At 38.5% G+C, this 18,759-nt stretch overlaps 1 protein-coding gene across 2 annotated transcripts; it reads left to right on the top strand.

Annotated features, from left to right (window-relative positions):
* Positions 1–285: 285 nt before the first annotated feature.
* On the top strand, positions 286–13,340 carry CLEC12A (C-type lectin domain family 12 member A). 2 transcript variants are annotated; one of them, XM_040488966.1, is made up of 7 exons: positions 366–481; positions 2,135–2,368; positions 5,975–6,073; positions 6,372–6,560; positions 7,487–7,638; positions 9,228–9,334; positions 12,091–13,340. In XM_040488966.1, exons 2-7 carry the CDS (start codon positions 2,350–2,352, stop codon positions 12,266–12,268), a joined length of 744 nt encoding a protein of 247 aa, XP_040344900.1. In that variant the 5' UTR covers positions 366–481; positions 2,135–2,349; the 3' UTR covers positions 12,269–13,340. The 2 variants fall into 2 exon arrangements, with proteins under 2 accessions (XP_040344899.1, XP_040344900.1); XM_040488965.1 differs by lacking the exon at positions 2,135–2,368 and having other exon boundaries at positions 286–481.
* The last annotated feature ends 5,419 nt before the right edge of the window (positions 13,341–18,759 follow it).

The following is an 18,759-nucleotide window of genomic DNA, read 5'->3' as shown; positions in this document are numbered from 1 at the left end:
CCAATAAATTCTGTATATCTGCACCTGTGTTGCTGGTGATCCGTGCCCCCTTGCATGACACTGATCATATCCAAAACAATTTTGAAAGCCACTTTGGTAGTTGGTAGATATTGAGAAATGAGAAAAAGGAAGAGACAAGAAAAAAAAATACTTTCAGTCTTGCAACTGTGTCCGTATCTGTCTAAGGCCTCTCATAGGCTGCAGCTCATCTGTAGACTCCCGGGATTGGTACAGTGAAAAGAGAAGTGTAAGCTTTTAAGTGTAAGTTTTGGTTTACACACAGAAGTTCAAAGCCACAATTCCTGTGTAACATTCAACTCCGTTAGTTCACTTTCATCTTTTTAAAAGAGTAATAATTTGGGGGGGGGGGGATTCCTTTTCATAGCCTCAATGTCTGAAGAGGTTACTTACGCAGACCTCAATTTTCAGGACTCCGGTAGAAAGAAAAGTATCCAGGAGTTTGACACAGTTGGAATCAAAGGTAAGACGCTGAGCTTGGGAAGTATTGCAGGTTGATAGGAGTGGAAGGGTAGAAGGCCTTAGGTATTAGTGAATTGACCATGATCCTTCAGTGTGAATTTATTTATTTTTTTAATGTTTATTTATTTATTTTGCGAGAGACAGAGAGAGAGAGAGAGAGAGTGAAAGAGAGAGAGAGAGAGCGTAAACGGGGCAGGGGCAGGGAGAGAGAGGGAGAGATTAATCCCAAGCAAGCTCTCCTCTGTCAGTGCAGAGCCCAGGTTGGGGCTCGAACCTACGAACTGTGAGATCATGACCTGAGCAGAGATCAAGAGTCAGACGCTTGACCGACTGAGCTGCCCAGGTGCCCCTCCATGAAATTTTAAATTAAGCCTCTCATTTTGACCAAAGCTACTAATGTACAAAATGATTATAAAGGGTTTTTCTTAAAGGTGCTAATTAGTACATCGAACCCTCCATCCTCTGCGAATTTTCTGTGTTTTAACATCACACTCAAGATGATTGGGATAGACTCATATTTTGATTTTACTGGATGGTGAAACATTTTTTTTTCCCTCAGTGAAATGAAGTCTTAGAACAAGAAGCACATGTTGCCCGGGAGAGTCATGGTCGTGCATATTCTTCTTTTTGCTAAGAAAATGCTAGTCACAAATACAATAAGAAAACTGGCTCTTATTCACCCCCCCCCCCGGCCCATGTGACAAGCACTATTCTATTTGTCTTATGACATAATCCTGGGCATCGCCATTTTTCAGCAGAGAAACAAGGGTTCAGTGAGGACAGGGTGTGCTTGAGTGTCACATGTATGTCTGGGGATTGGGGAAGCCTCTCTACTTTATTGACCTGCCGGAATTATGGAGGAGAGGGTTCGGAACTGATCAGAGGTGAATAACTCATTTGACCCTTTGAAGCTCTGTGCTCTCATCTATAAAATAGGATAACAATACCTGCTTAATTATGAGCTTGCAGCCATAATTTAGTGTATGCTAATTGTGCCCTTTTGAAAAAGGCTAACATGTTTAATGATTATTTTGTGAGGTTTCAATGAAAGATAGATAAATAAAGATGGGAAATACACCAATAAAAGGTTTTCTTTTTTTAATGTTCATTTCTTTTTGAGAGAGAGAAGCGGGGGAGGGACAGAGAGGGAGAGAGAGAGAAAGAATCCCAAGCAGGCTCCACACTGCCAGTACAGAGCCTGACAAGGGGCTTGAACCCACAAACTGAGAGTTCATGACCTGAGCCCCAACCAAGAGTCAGAAGCTTAGTCAACTGAGCCGCCCAAGTGCCCGTAAAATGTTTTCTTCTTGGCCACGATTTCATTCATCATTTTTTGCTTATTCATTTAACCTAGTACATATTTCTTTAATATTTAAAGTTGACCACACTTGTTTTTTTTTTTTTTATGTTTTTTCATGTTTACTTATTTCTGAGAGAGAGAGAGAGAGAGAGAGAGAGAGAGGCAGACTGCAAGCAGGAGAGGCGCAGAGAGACAGGGAGACACAGAATCCGAAGCAGGCTCCAGGCTCTGAGCTGTCGGCACAGAACCCGATGCGGGGCTCGAACCCACAAACTGTGAGATCGTGACCTGAGCCAAAGTCGATCGCTTAACGGACTGAGCCACCCAGGTGCCCCAAGTTAACCATATTTTCAGTTCCAGGTGCCAAAAATGAAGATGAGAGGCTCTCAAAAAGAATGACAATAATAAATAAGGTCAAGAAGATTTTTCGGAAAGGTGTATTAAAAGGAATTTAACTTCTGTTACTTTTAACTGCTCCAATTTGACCATTACCATCTGAGAAATCAAATTTTGTTCAGAGAAGGATGTTAAGCAGTCCTCTGTAGCAATATGTAATTACATAGGAGTGCATGAACTTCAGACTGAAAGGTGAGGAAGTTTTCTTTAACATTAAACTATAATGGTAGATAAAGAGTGAGATAATAGTGTTTAGATCTACAAATTCGAATTTTGTGAATGAACGTGTTACCACACTGTTAGACATATTATTCGTAAAATCAGATTATATCACATCTCATTAGCTTACTGTTAGGTCTATTCATTCTTTGAATGATGAGATAATAGCTCAGGGAATATTATGGTTGAATGGGAATAGAGCTCTTTTTCATAAATCTTTACTTAATTTAGTTTCCCTAGTATGGGTTACATTTTGGATTAAATTTTCTCATTTATATATGGCATTTAAGAAGTGACTGCTTTGGGGGTGCCTGAGTGGCTCAGTTGGTTAAGCGTCTGACTTGGACTCAGGTTATTATCTCACCGTTCGTGTGTTCCAGCCCCACGTCAGGCTCTGTGCTGACAGCTCAGAGCCTGGAGCCTGCTTCAGATTCTGTGTCTCCCTCTCTCTCTGCCCAATCCCCGCTCATGCTCTCTCTCTTTCTCTCTCTCTCAAAAATAAATAAACATGAAAAAAAATTTAAAAAAATTTAAAAAGAAGTGACTGCTTTGGTTGAACTGTTCAGCAGAACTTAATAGTTTGATACTTGATTTCAATGTGATTTTTATAGCCATATGGTGCAATTAATGTTTCCAGAATCTAACTCACCATTTAGAAAAGGAAAAAAACAATGTTTATTGGAGGCTACAAAATACTCATATACATACACACACCACAATTCTGGGATGTTAAGCTTAATTATTAGAGAAAAGAAAAGAAAAAAAAAGCAAAGCAAAGCAAAGAAAAGGAGAAAGAAAAGAAAGAAAGGGAGGGTGAGGGAGGAAAGGGGGAGAGGGAGGAAGAAAGGAAAGGAAAGGAGAGGAAAAGTGTGTGTGTGTGTGTGTGTGTGTGTGTGTGTGTGTGTGTGTCTGAAAGACAGAAACAGAGAGAAAAAAGAGAGATAGAGAAAACTTTAAAAAATGTCATTTGGTTTTCTACTAAGTAAGCGTATATCACCCCCAAATTTCTATTTCTTTTGGAGGTTAAGTTAAATGAAAGACACATAGAGTACTAAAGGGAGAAAAAAGGTAAAGAAATATTGGAAAATACACCATTCAAAATCACACTGTACCTGAAAGTTTCGTATTTAAAAAAAAAATCCCCTAAAACTGTTTCCTTTCCCTAATCATCCTCATCTCATTAAATATAAATAATCTAAATCTAAATATGAATATAAATGTAAATATAAATATAAATACAAATACAAATACATATTAAATACAATCACCTATGTGTCAGCACTGTTCTAATTGTATTACCAATACTAGATCACTTAATCTCTGGTATTTTATGGCTTTCTTTTTTAACCAATGCAGAAAGTAAGCCCAGGGACATTCAATGACTTGTCCAAGGTCCCATGTGAAAAGTAGCTTATCCAGCGTTCAAACCCAGGCACACTGGGGCGCCTGGGTGGTAAGCGTCCGACTTCGGCTCACGTCATGATCTCACGGTTCGTGAGTTCGAGCCCCGCATCGGGCTCTGTGCTGACAGCTCAGAACCTGGAGCCTGTTTCAGATTCTGTGCCTCCCTCTCTCTCTGACCCTCCCGCATTCATGCTCTGTCTCTCTCTGTCTCAAAAATAAATAAACGTTAAAAAAAATTAAAAACAAACAAAAAAAAAACCCAGGCATCCTAGCCCTAGGAATGTGCTGCTAATTTTTTGTTGTTGTTGTTGTTACTTCACTATACTGCCTCTAAGTGTGTATGTTTCTTATCTACCACCTCTGTCAAGGAAAAAAACGTCTTGGAAACATTTCATAAATTCGGCCTATCGATTCTAACTTCAAAATGTATTCTTTTTTTTTTTTTAATTTTTTTTTTCAACGTTTATTTATTTTTGGGATGGAGAGAGACAGAGCATGAACGGGGGAGGGGCAGAGAGAGAGAGGGAGACACAGAATGGGAAGCAGGCTCCAGGCTCCGAGCCATCAGCCCAGAGCCCGACGCGGGGCTCGAACTCCCGGACCGCGAGATCGTGACCTGGCTGAAGTCGGACGCTTAACCGACTGTGCCACCCAGGCGCCCCTCAAAATGTATTCTTAATGGATTCGTGGGCCATCACATTCTCTATTCCTAGTAAAGCAAACTACTATCCTCTTTACATGGCATGCTACAATAGTTTTCTTCCTGTTCTCCCTACTTCCAACACTGAGCCCTATGATGAATTTGTTGTCCAAAGGCAGTAACAGTGATCTTTCCAAAAAAAAACAAAACAAACAAGCAAAACACAACTCAATTATTTTTCTGTCTTCATTAAACCTTTCCTGTTGAACAGAACTTTTGACTAATTGAATACATAAATAGACGAGAACATAATTCTTACGAAAGATAGCACTTGAAGTCATATTTTTCACCTTAGATAAGATCTTGACTCTATAGTCCTTTCACTGTTCACTATTGTTCAAAGTCTAAAAATTTGTTTTACATTATACTTTCAATTCTCTCTAAACTTCACAATGTTACAGCAGCAACTAAGAGATGTGGGACATAACACAGATCAGAAATATAATGAGCTTATCATGTTATTCCTGAATTATATTTTTGGAAACATCTAGTATCCATGTATATACCAATGATGATAATTTAAATCAGGTAGTGATTTAATAATGAATAATTTACAATATAAAGTTTGCAATTCTTGTTTGTTTTTTTTTTTTAAATAAGGAAATGATCTATTTGAGGGTTTCTGTGTTTGGCAAAAGAGAAACATCCAACAGAAGTTTGTTGCTAATAATATGAAGAAATTCGGATGTAGAAATGATATCGATCTGGCCTACGGTTTGGCTGAAGGGAGGACACACGGAGACATTACAAAAGACAGTCTATCAATTATGTTCCACAGCCAAATTCTCAGGATCTGGGGAGGAAGAACCTAAATATCAAATGATTTTCTTTGACAATCACAATCATCTACTCAAGACAGGATTGCTCTGATTGACCTCTCTATTAGTCACCAGCTCCCCCTTTCCCCCAGATTTGTACAGAAAAGATACATTATATACTATACATTGGTTTTCTCAAGTCTCCTTTTTAAATCCCATCCTTGCCTCCTTGTGTCTTAGATCAGCCTACCGATTAACGGCCTCTCCTGTGAGAACGAGTTTGCGTGCAACACAATTAGCAACATGTTTTTTACTTACTCTTTTAAAAGCTATTTTTTTTTAATTTTTTTTTCAACGTTTATTTATTTTTGGGACAGAGAGAGACAGAGCATGAACGGGGGAGGGGCAGAGAGAGAGGGAGACACAGAATCGGAAACAGGCTCCAGGCTCTGAGCCATCAGCCCAGAGCCCGACGCGGGGCTCGAACTCACGGACCGCGAGATCGTGACCTGGCTGAAGTCGGACGCTTAACCGACTGCGCCACCCAGGCACCCCTGAAAAGCTATTTTTAAATGGCCTGGAGTTTTTACTCACTCCAGAGGCAGAAAGAAATAAAGGCAAAATGAATGAATGAATGAATGAATGAATGAATGAATGAATTCTTCAAATGAAGATACATACCATTTCCGGCCTGTTCCCTCATTTTGCTTTCCACAGCACCTGCTGCTACTTCCCATGTGTGGCATCAGAGAGCCTTGGCTCTGATTCTCCTATGCCTTCTGCTGCTGATTGGACTAGGAATCTTAGGAAGCGTATGTACGTATCACCTATGTTTTGACGGAAAGGGAAAGACACTTAGAATTCTATGAGTTTCACAAGACAGTATACTCTTGATTTGAGGCTTTGGGATGGTTGTAGGTGAGATACCCACAAAAGGTATTGACAGCTAGGTACTTAAGTACGGTAGTCTGTTTCCCTCACTCCCGTGAAGTGACTCCTTCCCTCCATCGCCCACGGGCATAATACTAGTTCAGCAGAAAGAAGGTGATGGGTGGGTTGAGGGATTAAAATATTTTGTCATTTCTTTTCTTTTTTTTTTTTTTTTTACCTCAAGTTTACATAACTTTGAAGAAAGAAATGAGAAAATTGAATAAACTACAAAACAGCAAAGAAGAACTTCAGAGAAATGTTTCTGTACAATTGATGCATAGCATGAATAGTTCCCAGATGATCAAGAACCTATCTCTCACGTTGCAAGAAATAGCCACCAAATTATGTCATGAGCTTTACCAAAGAGAACCAGGTAATCCTATATTCCTCTGTGAGCTATTTATTAGACAATGAACAAAACCTTGGAGTCACTGAGAATTATTTCATCAAAAGCTAGCAGCCTTTCCCTGGGATGCCATTATTTGGAGAGAGGAAATAAACGTACTTGACAAAGGACTCACTGTGCAAAGAAAAATAAGAAAATAACAACTGTAGGCCCCAAATTATCAGAGGATAACAACTAATAAAATATTAGACCACATACAGTTTCTCTAATCTGAAATTTACTATTATTCTTGGCACTGAGGTCAATAGAAAATAAGGAGGAGAGGATAAGTCACCTCTTTATATCCTTCTTAAAGGATAGAAGAGAAGGTCTTTATAGGTGACCTTGTTCCTAAACGTCAATGTTTGATGAGAATCAATAGCAAAGAAATAGTTAAGTCTTGCCATTCGAATTGGGAGTAATTGGTCTTTCAATATCTCTAAAGTTCCTATAGTTATTATAACTAAAATATGTTCTTTGTGCTTTTGAAAACTCCCCCAAGTATTCAATGTCAGACAGCCAGAAACGCCCTAGTTGGAGATGGGTTGATGCAGGCTGCGGGGTTGATTCTTACCACACAATGTTTTTGTGATTAGCTTTCATTGCCATGTAGTAATTTAAAAAATGGCAAAGAGAGAAAAGTAAATTAATTCATCATTATTCTGGACTCCGGAGTTAAGAAAATACACTGGAATACCCTGGACATTTCATTTGAAACGTATTGTTCAGATTATGTTTTGGACGCACTGCGGTCGTATACAGGGACCTGGAACACAAGATTCAGGTTCTTCACCTTTCATGTAAAAGCGAGAAAGACAAGTAAATTTGGTAAGTTCAACACAGAGGACAGTGGGAATAATGAGAGTAATGAAGCTCGTCAACCCAAACCAAATGAAACTCCGTTCTTCTTTCAGAGCACAAATGTAAACCTTGCCCAGAGAAGTGGATATGGCACGAGGACAACTGTTACCTAGTAACTAAGAATTATGTAACCTGGCAAAAGAATGCCATGTTCTGTTCTGCTCAAAATGCCAGCCTATTGATGATTAAGAACAAAAGTGTATTGGTAAGATCCCCTGTATCTCTGCCTGGGAAGAAGGAAGTCACTTTTCCCATCATAGAATAGAGAGGATTGAGGCGTGTTGGAGAAAATTTGTACCAATCCAGACATGATTCTCACTTATTTTAATTAGGGTATGAGGTGACTGACACTTAGGACGTTTATTGCGAGGTAGTATATCCGAGGTGTGATCCAAAACCGTAGCTTAGGACCTTAACATCCATGGACTCTCAGAGGTTGGGCAGATGGGTAGATTCGGGGTACCCAGAATCTTTTGGGCTGTGAGCCTTTCCAAACCACAACTTTAGAATCAACTCTCAGAACACAATTTCTGAGAATTTACCTAAAAAAATAGAAGACCTGGAAATCATTCTTAAGGGTTACCAATTCCATAAAATTTACATCGAGAAGACTCTGTTTCTACCATGTTGTATTTTGTTAACTAAGAGAAAAAGTCGACGCCACAACCTACAATAAGAAGATAGGTTGGATAGGGGCGCCTGGGTGGCGCAGTCGGTTAAGCGTCCGACTTCAGCCAGGTCACGATCTCGCGGTCCGGGAGTTCGAGCCCCGCGTCGGGCTCTGGGCTGATGGCTCGGAGCCTGGAGCCTGTTTCCCATTCTGTGTCTCCCTCTCTCTCTGCCCCTCCCCCGTTCATGCTCTGTCTCTCTCTGTCCCCAAAATAAATAAACGTTGAAAAAAAATTTAAAAAAAAAAAAAAAAAAGAAGATAGGTTGGATAACATATGTATAAAAAAGTAGGGATTAAGATGGGATGTCAAAGGCAAGTGCCAAGCGGATATGTTATACTGATTCCCTGGGTTCCAGGAAAAGTGAGTTCTGTAGAAGATGTATGTATGTATTTATATATTTATATTTATTCATTTTCTTTTTCTCTAATATCTAAGTGGTATCTCCATACCATTACGTATTCCTCGGCATTTCTGTTCTCTTGGATAATATTCATAATATTATTATGAATAATAATTGGATAATATTGGATAATATTATTTAAGGAAAAAAAACTCATGTTCCCAAAAGTCTCGGCTTCCCTACTGTGAGAATCTTTGTCCGCCTTTATAGCAGCAGGGGAAAGGAACTGATGGTCACTTCTACACCCCGTCCTTCTCAAAGGATCCACTCATAGTTATTTACTCAAAAAAAAAAAAAAATGTCTGGATATGAGTGAGAAAACCTTACTTTGGCTACAAAAGTCTGGACTGGATCTAAATTCTAGTCTGTAACCACTTCTCGTCTGACTTTGCTATGGTTTTTTCTCCTGCTTTTCCTGTTTCTCTTAACTTGTGTTTTAGTGGCTAACCACCTCCTTTGCCCCTAGACTACTGCTCTGTATTTGAATCTTGAAGTTGGTGAACTTCACAGAGCCTAAGTTAAAGTAATGCACGGACCGGTAGGTACTTTTCCAAGTGAAGCAGTAAATGATATGTAAGTGTTGCAGGGAGTCTTATAGTAAGGGGCACTTTGTTTCCTTTTTTTTCTAATGACCTCAAAAAGTAGTAGTATAATGTCAGAAGATGTACACAGAAATGGGAGACAATTGTTTTTGTTTTTGTTTTCAACCTCTATTTCTTGTAGGAATTTGTAAAATCCAGGAACTTACGTAGATACTGGCTGGGGTTATCTCCCAGAAAATATTACACACATTACAAGATAGTGGATGAGACAATTTTCTCCTCTGACTGGTAAGTCTTTATTCTTATTGAACTTTTGTAGTTGGTTGGAGTAAAGGTGTGCTCTCCATTAGCGTTATAGATTACAATTTAAACGAGCTGTGGTTGAAATTGCACCCTCAACATCTTTAATGCGCTTAATGATGCAAAAACGTCGCCGCAAACGTCTTCTCATTATCTTGACAGGTCACTAGTGAACGTATTTGTAGTAGTACAATAAGAGGGAATTCCCGTGAGACTTTTAACTCAGAAAGTTATAGAGGCCAACAAAATTCACTGGGCTCTACCCTCGTGCTTAAAATTTGACTAAGTGCTGAGATTCAAAGGTGAAAGAAAGACTGATTCTTCCCTTCATTACTTAACCATTGATTATATGTACAGACTAAACAATTCTATATATGAAAAGGATATAATGTGATAAATCCTTCAGTAAGAATACATAGAACAACCAAAGATAAATTTTAGCTCTGAAATTTGTGTTGTAAACGACATTTAAAATGGCCGTTTTGAGTGAAAAATTTAGAGATAGACTAAAACACTTCCAGCAAAGAGGATAAAATGAGCATGGGCATGGTACATTACATATATGGCATACATAAAATATTTTGTCATGTAATATATTAAGAGAGTGCTTATAACTATACCGTTATAAATTGATTCATATGTTATATTTGTTCTACCTGTAATGAGGAGAGACAGACAAAGCACATATAAAAACAATGTCAAAATTCCCATTTGTATTTTATAATGCCTGAAAATTGGGAAAGAGACAGGATTAGACTAAAGAAAGAAACCAGAACGTCAACCTGCAGTATACTTCCACAAGCCCACACATTTATACATCTTTGTCGGCTGAGGACACGTCAAGCAGGTATGACTGCAGGGCAGTTATGTTGGGGTCCAACCACACTAAATACCCTGAGATTCCTGCACACTCCTCACAGTGGGCCAGAAGCAAATGCAAGTATTGATGTATTTGTTTTGTTTTTTTTTTTTCCTTCAGATAGGAATAGTAGATGTAAGAATATGGGTCAGGAAGACCAAGCAGCTGTGTCTTTGGGAGTTTGCAATGACAGAATAAAGGGGGGATACTATGTGTACAAACGGAGGACAGAAGGATACATATTTTTAAAATCTCATTTGGGGTAAAGGACTAGCGGTAAAGGTAACGCGTACATCAGGAGAGAGTACAGATGAGATCTTGTTTTGAAAAAGAAGAATTTCCATGAGTTTATTTGTTATTATTGCTAATGGGAAGATAATCTATGGTGGACTAGAAAGCATAGTATATATTTTTAATTATTAAGAAATAATACCAAAATAAAAAAGTATATAATAACATATATACGTTATATACTTATATACGTATGTAATATATAATTATAAATGAATGTATATATGTGTATATATGGATGTATATGAATATATATGAATATGTACGTATATGAATATATATGAATATACATATATGTATGTATATATGAATGTATATACATGTGTATATATGAATGTATATTTCATTTTGTTTTTTATTAATAATGTTATTTTTGGGGGGCGCCTGGGTGGCGCAGTCGGTTAAGCGTCCGACTTCAGCCAGGTCACGATCTCGCGGTCCGTGAGTTCGAGCCCCGCGTCGGGCTCTGGGCTGATGGCTCAGAGCCTGGAGCCTGTTTCCGATTCTGTGTCTCCCTCTCTCTCTGCCCCTCCCCCATTCATGCTCTGTCTCTCTCTGTCCCAAAAATAAATAAACTTAAAAAAAAAATAATAATAATGTTATTTTTGGGATTTATTTCTGGAAAGGGGTTGTGATCAATGACATCTGTATTATGTCACTTCCAATAAGGAAATTTCACTTTTGAAAATTTAACTGATGAACTTATTTATTTGTTATGAACTGATGAGCTTACTTATTAATCATTAATAATGATTATTGGTGATCATTATTTGTTGACCCAAGCATTGATACTACATTTTTTTCCCAAAAGATAATATTTTCAATTTATAAGTTTGTCTTGGATGCATAGTCCTTGCTCAGTAATCTTATATTAGGAGCTGGTAATTATTCAGAACTTCGGAATAAAATCTCTGAAAAAATGGCTTGGGGGGAAATGTCACTTGGAGACGATGTTGAACTGAGGGTGTCACATATTAGGTTAATTCTTGATTTGAGTGATTATGAAAAATATTTGAAGAGACATTGTGGAAGATTTACTACTGCGGCCAGACTGGAGAATCTAATAGAATTGTATTACTCTAAATCATATTAAGTATTGGAGAAAGGAGGCGGTACCATCTGGAAGTAAAAGACAGCAAATATTCCAGGTGTAAAAAACCGGAAGAAGCAGGCTGAAATAAGATAGCATTAGCTATTGCATATCTGCTGATACATATGAGTAGCCGGGATACTCTTCATGCTCCAAATAATAATTAAAATTTTTTTTTTTAATTTTTTTTCAACGTTTATTTATTTTTGGGATGAGCATGAACGGGGGAGGGGCAGAGAGAGAGGGAGACACAGAATCCGAAACAGGCTCCAGGCTCTGAGCCATCAGCCCAGAGCCTGACGCGGGGCTCGAACTCACGGACCGCGAGATCGTGACCTGGCTGAAGTCGGACGCTTAACCGACTGAGCCACCCAGGCGCCCCTAGAATGTATTTTAGACAAGGGAGACCCAGGAGCAATGATGTGGTGGAAAAGTAATTTTGTTTCCTGTGAATCCATTCCAAACTTTCTACTTGCTGAGCGCATTCTTTCTTTTCTCTTTTAGGTTTGTACGAAATACAAAGGACGTCGATGACACCATGTTTTGTGGATATATAGACACAACATATGTTTCCTATACACTCTGCTCTGACTCAAAGAATATTATATGTGAGAAGCTGGCTAACCCAGTGAAGATTGAGAACACACTAATGAGTGAAATACCAGATGAAAAATATGATTAGTGCAAGTAATTTGCTATTATGCTGCCATTTAGGCAACTGCACGGAGCATACATCTTGTGGCCCACACAAATGGAGTACAGATGCTATGAGACTAAATCTCTGCCTCTCTCCTAACCATGTACATTTGTAAACTTTCTTTCTCCTCATTGGCTATGGAACAGGAGCCTAAAGTCATACCTTATCATCTAGATACAGGCTCCATTTATGTTGAGCATGAATTCAGTGGGTTGGGTGAATATACAGAAAACTGAAGCTAACTTTTCCCGCTTTTCCAGAAATACCAAGGCAAATACCCACCTTATAGAACATCAGGGAAAATGAAAACTAGGAGTTAATTATATCGAAAGGATAATACATCACGAGCAACTGGAATTTATGCTGGTAATACTGTGGTAGGGTCCCCTCCCTAAGGAAAGAGAAAAAAAGTAACCTGGCTATGCGCCTACGTGACAATATCCCTCATGACCTTGTAAACTGAGACTACTTAATCGACTATATGTTTGTGTGTGTTGCTGTATATGGGAAACAAAGAAATAGAAAACTATGCCACATGACGTTCGGTGCTCAGTTCTTCGGGTACGAACCCAACTGAGCAGTGCTGGCACGAATAAAGTTGCTTCCTGGAAATTCAAAAGCCTCAGTGTTACAACTCTCTGTGCGAGAATCCTGCTACAATACAGGTTGACTTACATGTTAGGAAAAAAAACATAAGAAAGAGAAAGAAAAAATTTATTTTAATAGATGTGGAAAAGCATTTGAGAAAACGTAATACCTAATCTCTCAGGAAACTTGAAGCAGAAGATTTCCCTAATCTGCTAAAGGAAGGTGACATCAAAAGAGTGAAAAGAAAAACAAACCAAACAAAGGACTAATAACCACCTGTAAACCTAACACCATGCTTGTGGTAAAAAAGTGAATGTTTTGCTTTTGAGCTCCGGACCCAGATCAGAATGGCCTTTAGCATTTTGTTCAGTAACCTGGAGACCCTGGCAGTAAAATAAGGCAAGGAAAATACATTTAAATATGTAAAACATGAGAAAGGAAGAAATAAAACATTTTTATTTGTAGCTAATATATTTGCGTATGTGTGTGCGTAAAAACGATATAACTTATAAGCTATTAGAATACATAATTTATCAGAGTTGTTGGATAAAGCCTCAAAATACAATGTCAGGGTGTAACATCAATCATATTTCTGTAGGTTAGCAGTAAACCATGGAAAAAATTTAAAAAGCAATATCATTTATAACAGCATCCCAAAATAAAATAGTCATAAATGTAATAAAATGCGGAAAACATTCTGCCCAATCCTGGTTCCTTCCCCTCTCTTGCACTGAGGGTGCTCCCTAATAACCACCCCCCGCCCAGCTCGCTAACCTTGATTTCAGAATCTGCTTCCTGGGAAACCAAGCGTGCAAGTGTTGCTGACAAAATAAAAGAAAACCTTAATAAGTGGAGAGGTAACCATGCACTTGGATTGGAACACTCTATATATTCTTGGGATGTAAAGTCTCCCAAATTTACCTCTACAGTCAATACAGTCCCTGAACATTTCATATATATATATATATATATATATATATATATATATATATTTTTTAAAATGAGACAAAACAAATAAAAAAAACACAAAACCAAGAAAAAAACAGAGAAAATAAAAACCCAGAATATTTTAATACCAGGTTAAATATATACCCGCAGAATAAGACAAAAAATCAAAAAAAAAAAAAAAAAAAAAAAAGGCTCATGTGCATACAATTGGCTTATTTGTATATAAAAATAGTTATCGCTGCCATTAGAGGTAGAAAATGATTGTCTTTTCAATAAATGGAGTTGAATCAATTGAATGTCAGCATGGAGAAATGACACATCCTATCTACCTTATACGATACATAAATATTAATTCAAAATGGATCATAGAACTAAATCTGAAAGCTCAAACTATAAGGCTTCTAGTTAAAACATAAGAGAATATCTTCATGGCTTTACAACAGGCAAAGACTTCTCCGGATGAAATAAACACTAACAATAAAAAGAAAGGAAAATTAGACTTCACTAAAAATAAGAACAGTGTTAAGAAAGGGAAGATGCAAGTTACCTTTGGAAAGACACGTATGTGCTGGGTTGAGTGAATATAATACACACATATCCAAATTTATATAGGACTTATAGTCAGGGTAGAATTACAAGTTAGTAATTAAAAAAAAAAAAACTCTAATTAAAAAGTGGGCATGGGTGTCGGGGTGGCTCAGTCTGTCAAGAGTCTGACTTCTGTTCAGGTCATGATCTCACGGCTCGTGAGTTCGAGCCCCCACTCCTGGCTCTGTGTTGATAGCTCAGAGCCTGGAGCCTGCTTTAGATTTGTGTCCACCTCTCTCTGACCCTTCCTCACACTCTCTCTCTCTCTCTCTCTCTCTCTGTCTCAAAAATAAATTAACATTAAAAAAATTTAACGGATAGGGGCGCCTGGGTGGCGCAGTCGGTTGAGCGTCCGACTTCAGCCAGGTCACGATCTCGCGGTCCGTGAGTTCGAGCCCCGCGTCAGGCTCTGGGCTGATGGCTCAGAGCCTGGAGCCTGTTTCTGGTTCTGTGTCTCCCTCTCTCTCTGCCCATCCCCCGTTCATGCTCTGTCTCTCTCTGTCCCAAAAATAAATAAACGTTGAAAAAAAAATTAAAAAAAAAAATTTAACGGACAGAAATGGGGCGCCTTAGTAAATTAAGCTCAGTAGGTTAAGCTCAGGTCCTGATCTCATGTTTCATGGGATTGAGCCCCACTTGGGCTCTGCACTGACAGTGTGGAGCCTGCTTGGAATTCTCTCTCTCCTTGTCTCTCTGCCTCTCCCCTGCTCAAGCTCTGTCTCTCAAAATAAATGAACATTTTACTTTTTTATTTTATTTTACTTTATTTTATTTTATTTTATTTTATTATTTAAAAAAAATTTTTTTAATGTTTATTCACTTTTGAGAGACAGAGCGCGAGCAGGGGAAGGGCAGAGAGAGAGGGAGACACAGAATCTGAAGCGGGCTCCAGGCTCTGAGCTGTCAGTACAGAGCCGGACACGGGGCTCAAACCCATGAACTGTGAGATCATGACCTGAGGGGAAGTCAGACGCTTAACCAACTGAGCCACCCAGGCGCCCCTCAATGAACATTTTTTAAAAATGGGCAGAAAGACTTCAAGAGTCACTTCCCGAAAGAAGACATTCAAATGGCCATGAAAACATAGGGAAAAAAAATGTGCTCAACATCATTATTCACCATATAAAAAATTGAAAATAAAAACACAGTGAGGTCCTGGTACTCCTACCAAAATGGCTGAAACTGAAGGCTGGCAACACTAAATATCAACAGAAATGTGTTACATGTTGGATTTTCTGTGGTCAAATTAACATCAAAATTCCTGTCTGGGAAATACATGTCCCAGAATCCCTTTCCCTGTTTAGGTCATGGTCAGAGATGGGCCATGAGAGGAACTCAAGGGATAACTGGAAGATAAAACTGAGGCAGAGATCATTAATCTCAAAAGGATGTTGGAGTCAAACAGAATGGGAGGTGGATGCTGAAGGGTCTGGAAGGCCCCAGACCATCATCTATCTCCTCCTTCTCCACACCCAGTTACTCCATCTTTATCAATTCTTACTCTGCCAACCAAGAGTACCTAAAGGTCTATTAACAGGTATGTGACTTCAGTCCCACGAAGCAGCTTCCTCAGACACAGTGATTCCTGACAGACAGTGACTTTTGTGGAGAAACCATTTTCCACAGAGACAATTGCTTCCTCAAAGGTAGCGTCTCCCTCAAAGGTGGCTTCCACAAAGGAGTAGATTCCATAGTCTTCTCCTAAAGCTCCTGTTTTGCAGTCCCAATCTGGAATCCAGATGCACTTGACCACTTGGAATTTTACCCCGTCCAGACTGTGGTAGACTGAAAAATGACAAACTCAGGATAATAGGACTTAATCCCTAGAACCTGAAAATGTTAATTTGTAAGGAAAAAAAAAAAAAAGGATCAATGGAGATGTGATTCAGTTAAAAATCTTGGCATGTGGAGATTATCCTGGATTATCGAGGTAGGCCCTAAATCTAATCACATCATTTGAGAGCTTCCATCATTTGAGATTATATGGTTCCCAACTCTCTGCTCTTTCCTCTTATGAATATTATATATCCCCACCTTTGCTGTGTTTATTTAGTAGGAGTACACTTTCTCAGCTAATTGTCACTTTTGGCCATGTGTCGATTTGCTCAAACAATTGCGAACAGATGTAGTAATATGCTACTTCCTTCAGAAATTTTATATGTCCTTGCATATTTTGCCTCACTTTATTCCTTCCACCTTTGCCATGTAGAAGGGACAATGTCTTCGAATGACACATTGGCAAATATGGACATAATAAATAGACACAGGATATTCCATCCCAAAATAATAGAATACACATTCTCCTCGAGTGCACACGGAACATTCTCCAGAATAGATCACATATTAGGCCATAAAACACACCTCAGTAAATTTAAGAGGATTGAAATCATACCGTGCATCTTTTCTGACCACAACAGTATGCAACTGGAAACGAATCACAAGAACAAAACTGGAAAAAAGCACAAGCACACAGCGACTAAACATCATGCTATTAAACAGCCAATGGGTCCATGGAGCAATCAAAGAAGAAATGAAAAAATATATGGAGACAAGTGAAAATGACTACACAATGGTGCACAATTTCTGGAACGCAGTGAAAGCAGTTCTAAGAAAGAAGTATATACAGGCCTACCTCAATAAACAAGAAAAAAATCAAATATACCATCTAACCTCACTCCTAAAAGGACCATCAGAAGAACAAACAAAGCCCCAGGTGAGTAGAAGAAAAGAAATCATAAAGATCCGAGCAGAAATAAATACAGACTAAAAAATAAATCATTGAAACCATGAGCTGATTCTTTGTAAAGACAAACTGTCAGTCCAGCAAGAGAGCAGACACAGAAGTGAAAATGAGAGAGGCTAATGTCTGGGGCGGGGGGGAGGGAGGAGACAAGAGCCCTGAACGAGTGTCCTTTCTCCGTATTTATTAGAATCTTGAGAGTTTACATACGCGGTGAACGTGCAGAAGAAAACACTCAGATAGTAACCATTAACTTGTGTGTGTAAGAAGCAAAGGGTTTGGGGGGCAAGTGGAGTACGAAGTTGTGATCAAAGCAACTTACAGTTGCACCAAAAAGAATAAAATGATATACTGACACCAGTTGGAAAGCGTTTTCCTGTAGGCGGTACAACTAATTGGCCGTTATGTCTCAAGTTTAAGGTGGATGGAGCATGCAGCTTTAAGGATAACAAGTTACTCGTCTCACTAGCTAACTTTGGGAGCTTTCCCCCTGCAGCGGTTTTACACCCTAAGCCTTGTTAACCCATTGGTGTCAGCGTAGAGAATTCTTAAATTTATTTCCCACAGTAAACAAAATTCACAAACCCTTAATCAGAGTCATCAAGAAGAAAAGAGAAAGAACCCAAATAAATAAAATCAGAAACAAAAGGGTAGTAACAACTGACACTACAGAAATACAAAGGATGATAAGAAATACTATGGGGGCGCCTGGGTGGCTCAGTCATTTGAGCGTCTGACTTCGGCTCAGGTCATGATCCCGTGCTTTGTGGGTTTGAGGTCTGCGTCGGGCTCTGTGCTGACGGCTCGGAGCCTGGAGCCTGCTTCGGATTCTGTGTCTCCCTCTCTCTCTGTCTCTCCTCTGCTTGTGCTCTCTCTCTCTCTCTCTCAAAAATAAATAAACATAAAAAAAATTAAAAAAAAGAAATACTATGAAAAATTATATGCCAACAAAGTGAACAACCTGGAAGAAATGGATACTCTCCTAAAAAAAAAAAAAACATACAATCTTCTAAAACTGAACTAGAAAGAAATAGAAAATCTGAACAGACTGATTATAAATAACAAAATGGAATTGGTAATCAAAAAACTACCAAAAAATAAAAGTCCAGGGCCAGATGGATCCACAGGTGAATTCTACCAGACATTTAAAGAAGAATTAATACCTATTTTCCCTAAGGTATTCCAAAAATAGAAGCAGAGGGAAAGCTTCCAAATATATTCTACAAGGCCAGCATTATTCTGATACCAAAACCAGACAGACACTGAAAAACAAAGAAACAACAACGACAATGACAACAAAACACCATAGGCCAATATCCCTGGGAAACATAGATGCAAAAATCTTCAACAAAATATTAGCAAACCACTTACAACAGTACATTAAAAAGATCACTCACCTTCATCAGGTGAGATTTATTCCCAGGAGGCAGGGATGGATCAATACTCACAAATCAATCAATGTCATACACCGCATCAATAAAACAAAGGATAAAAATCATATGATCATCTCAATGAATGTGGGAAAAACATTTGACAGGATTCAACATCTATTCTTGATAAAAAAAAAAAAAAAACTCCCAGCAAACTAGATTTAAAAAAAAAAAAAAAAAAA

This window comes from Herpailurus yagouaroundi, unplaced genomic scaffold (genome assembly GCF_014898765.1).
Source record: "Herpailurus yagouaroundi ecotype Mexico unplaced genomic scaffold, PumYag 166, whole genome shotgun sequence".
NCBI lineage: Eukaryota > Metazoa > Chordata > Mammalia > Carnivora > Felidae > Herpailurus > Herpailurus yagouaroundi.
This window is presented reverse-complemented; position numbering and strand designations above follow the sequence as displayed.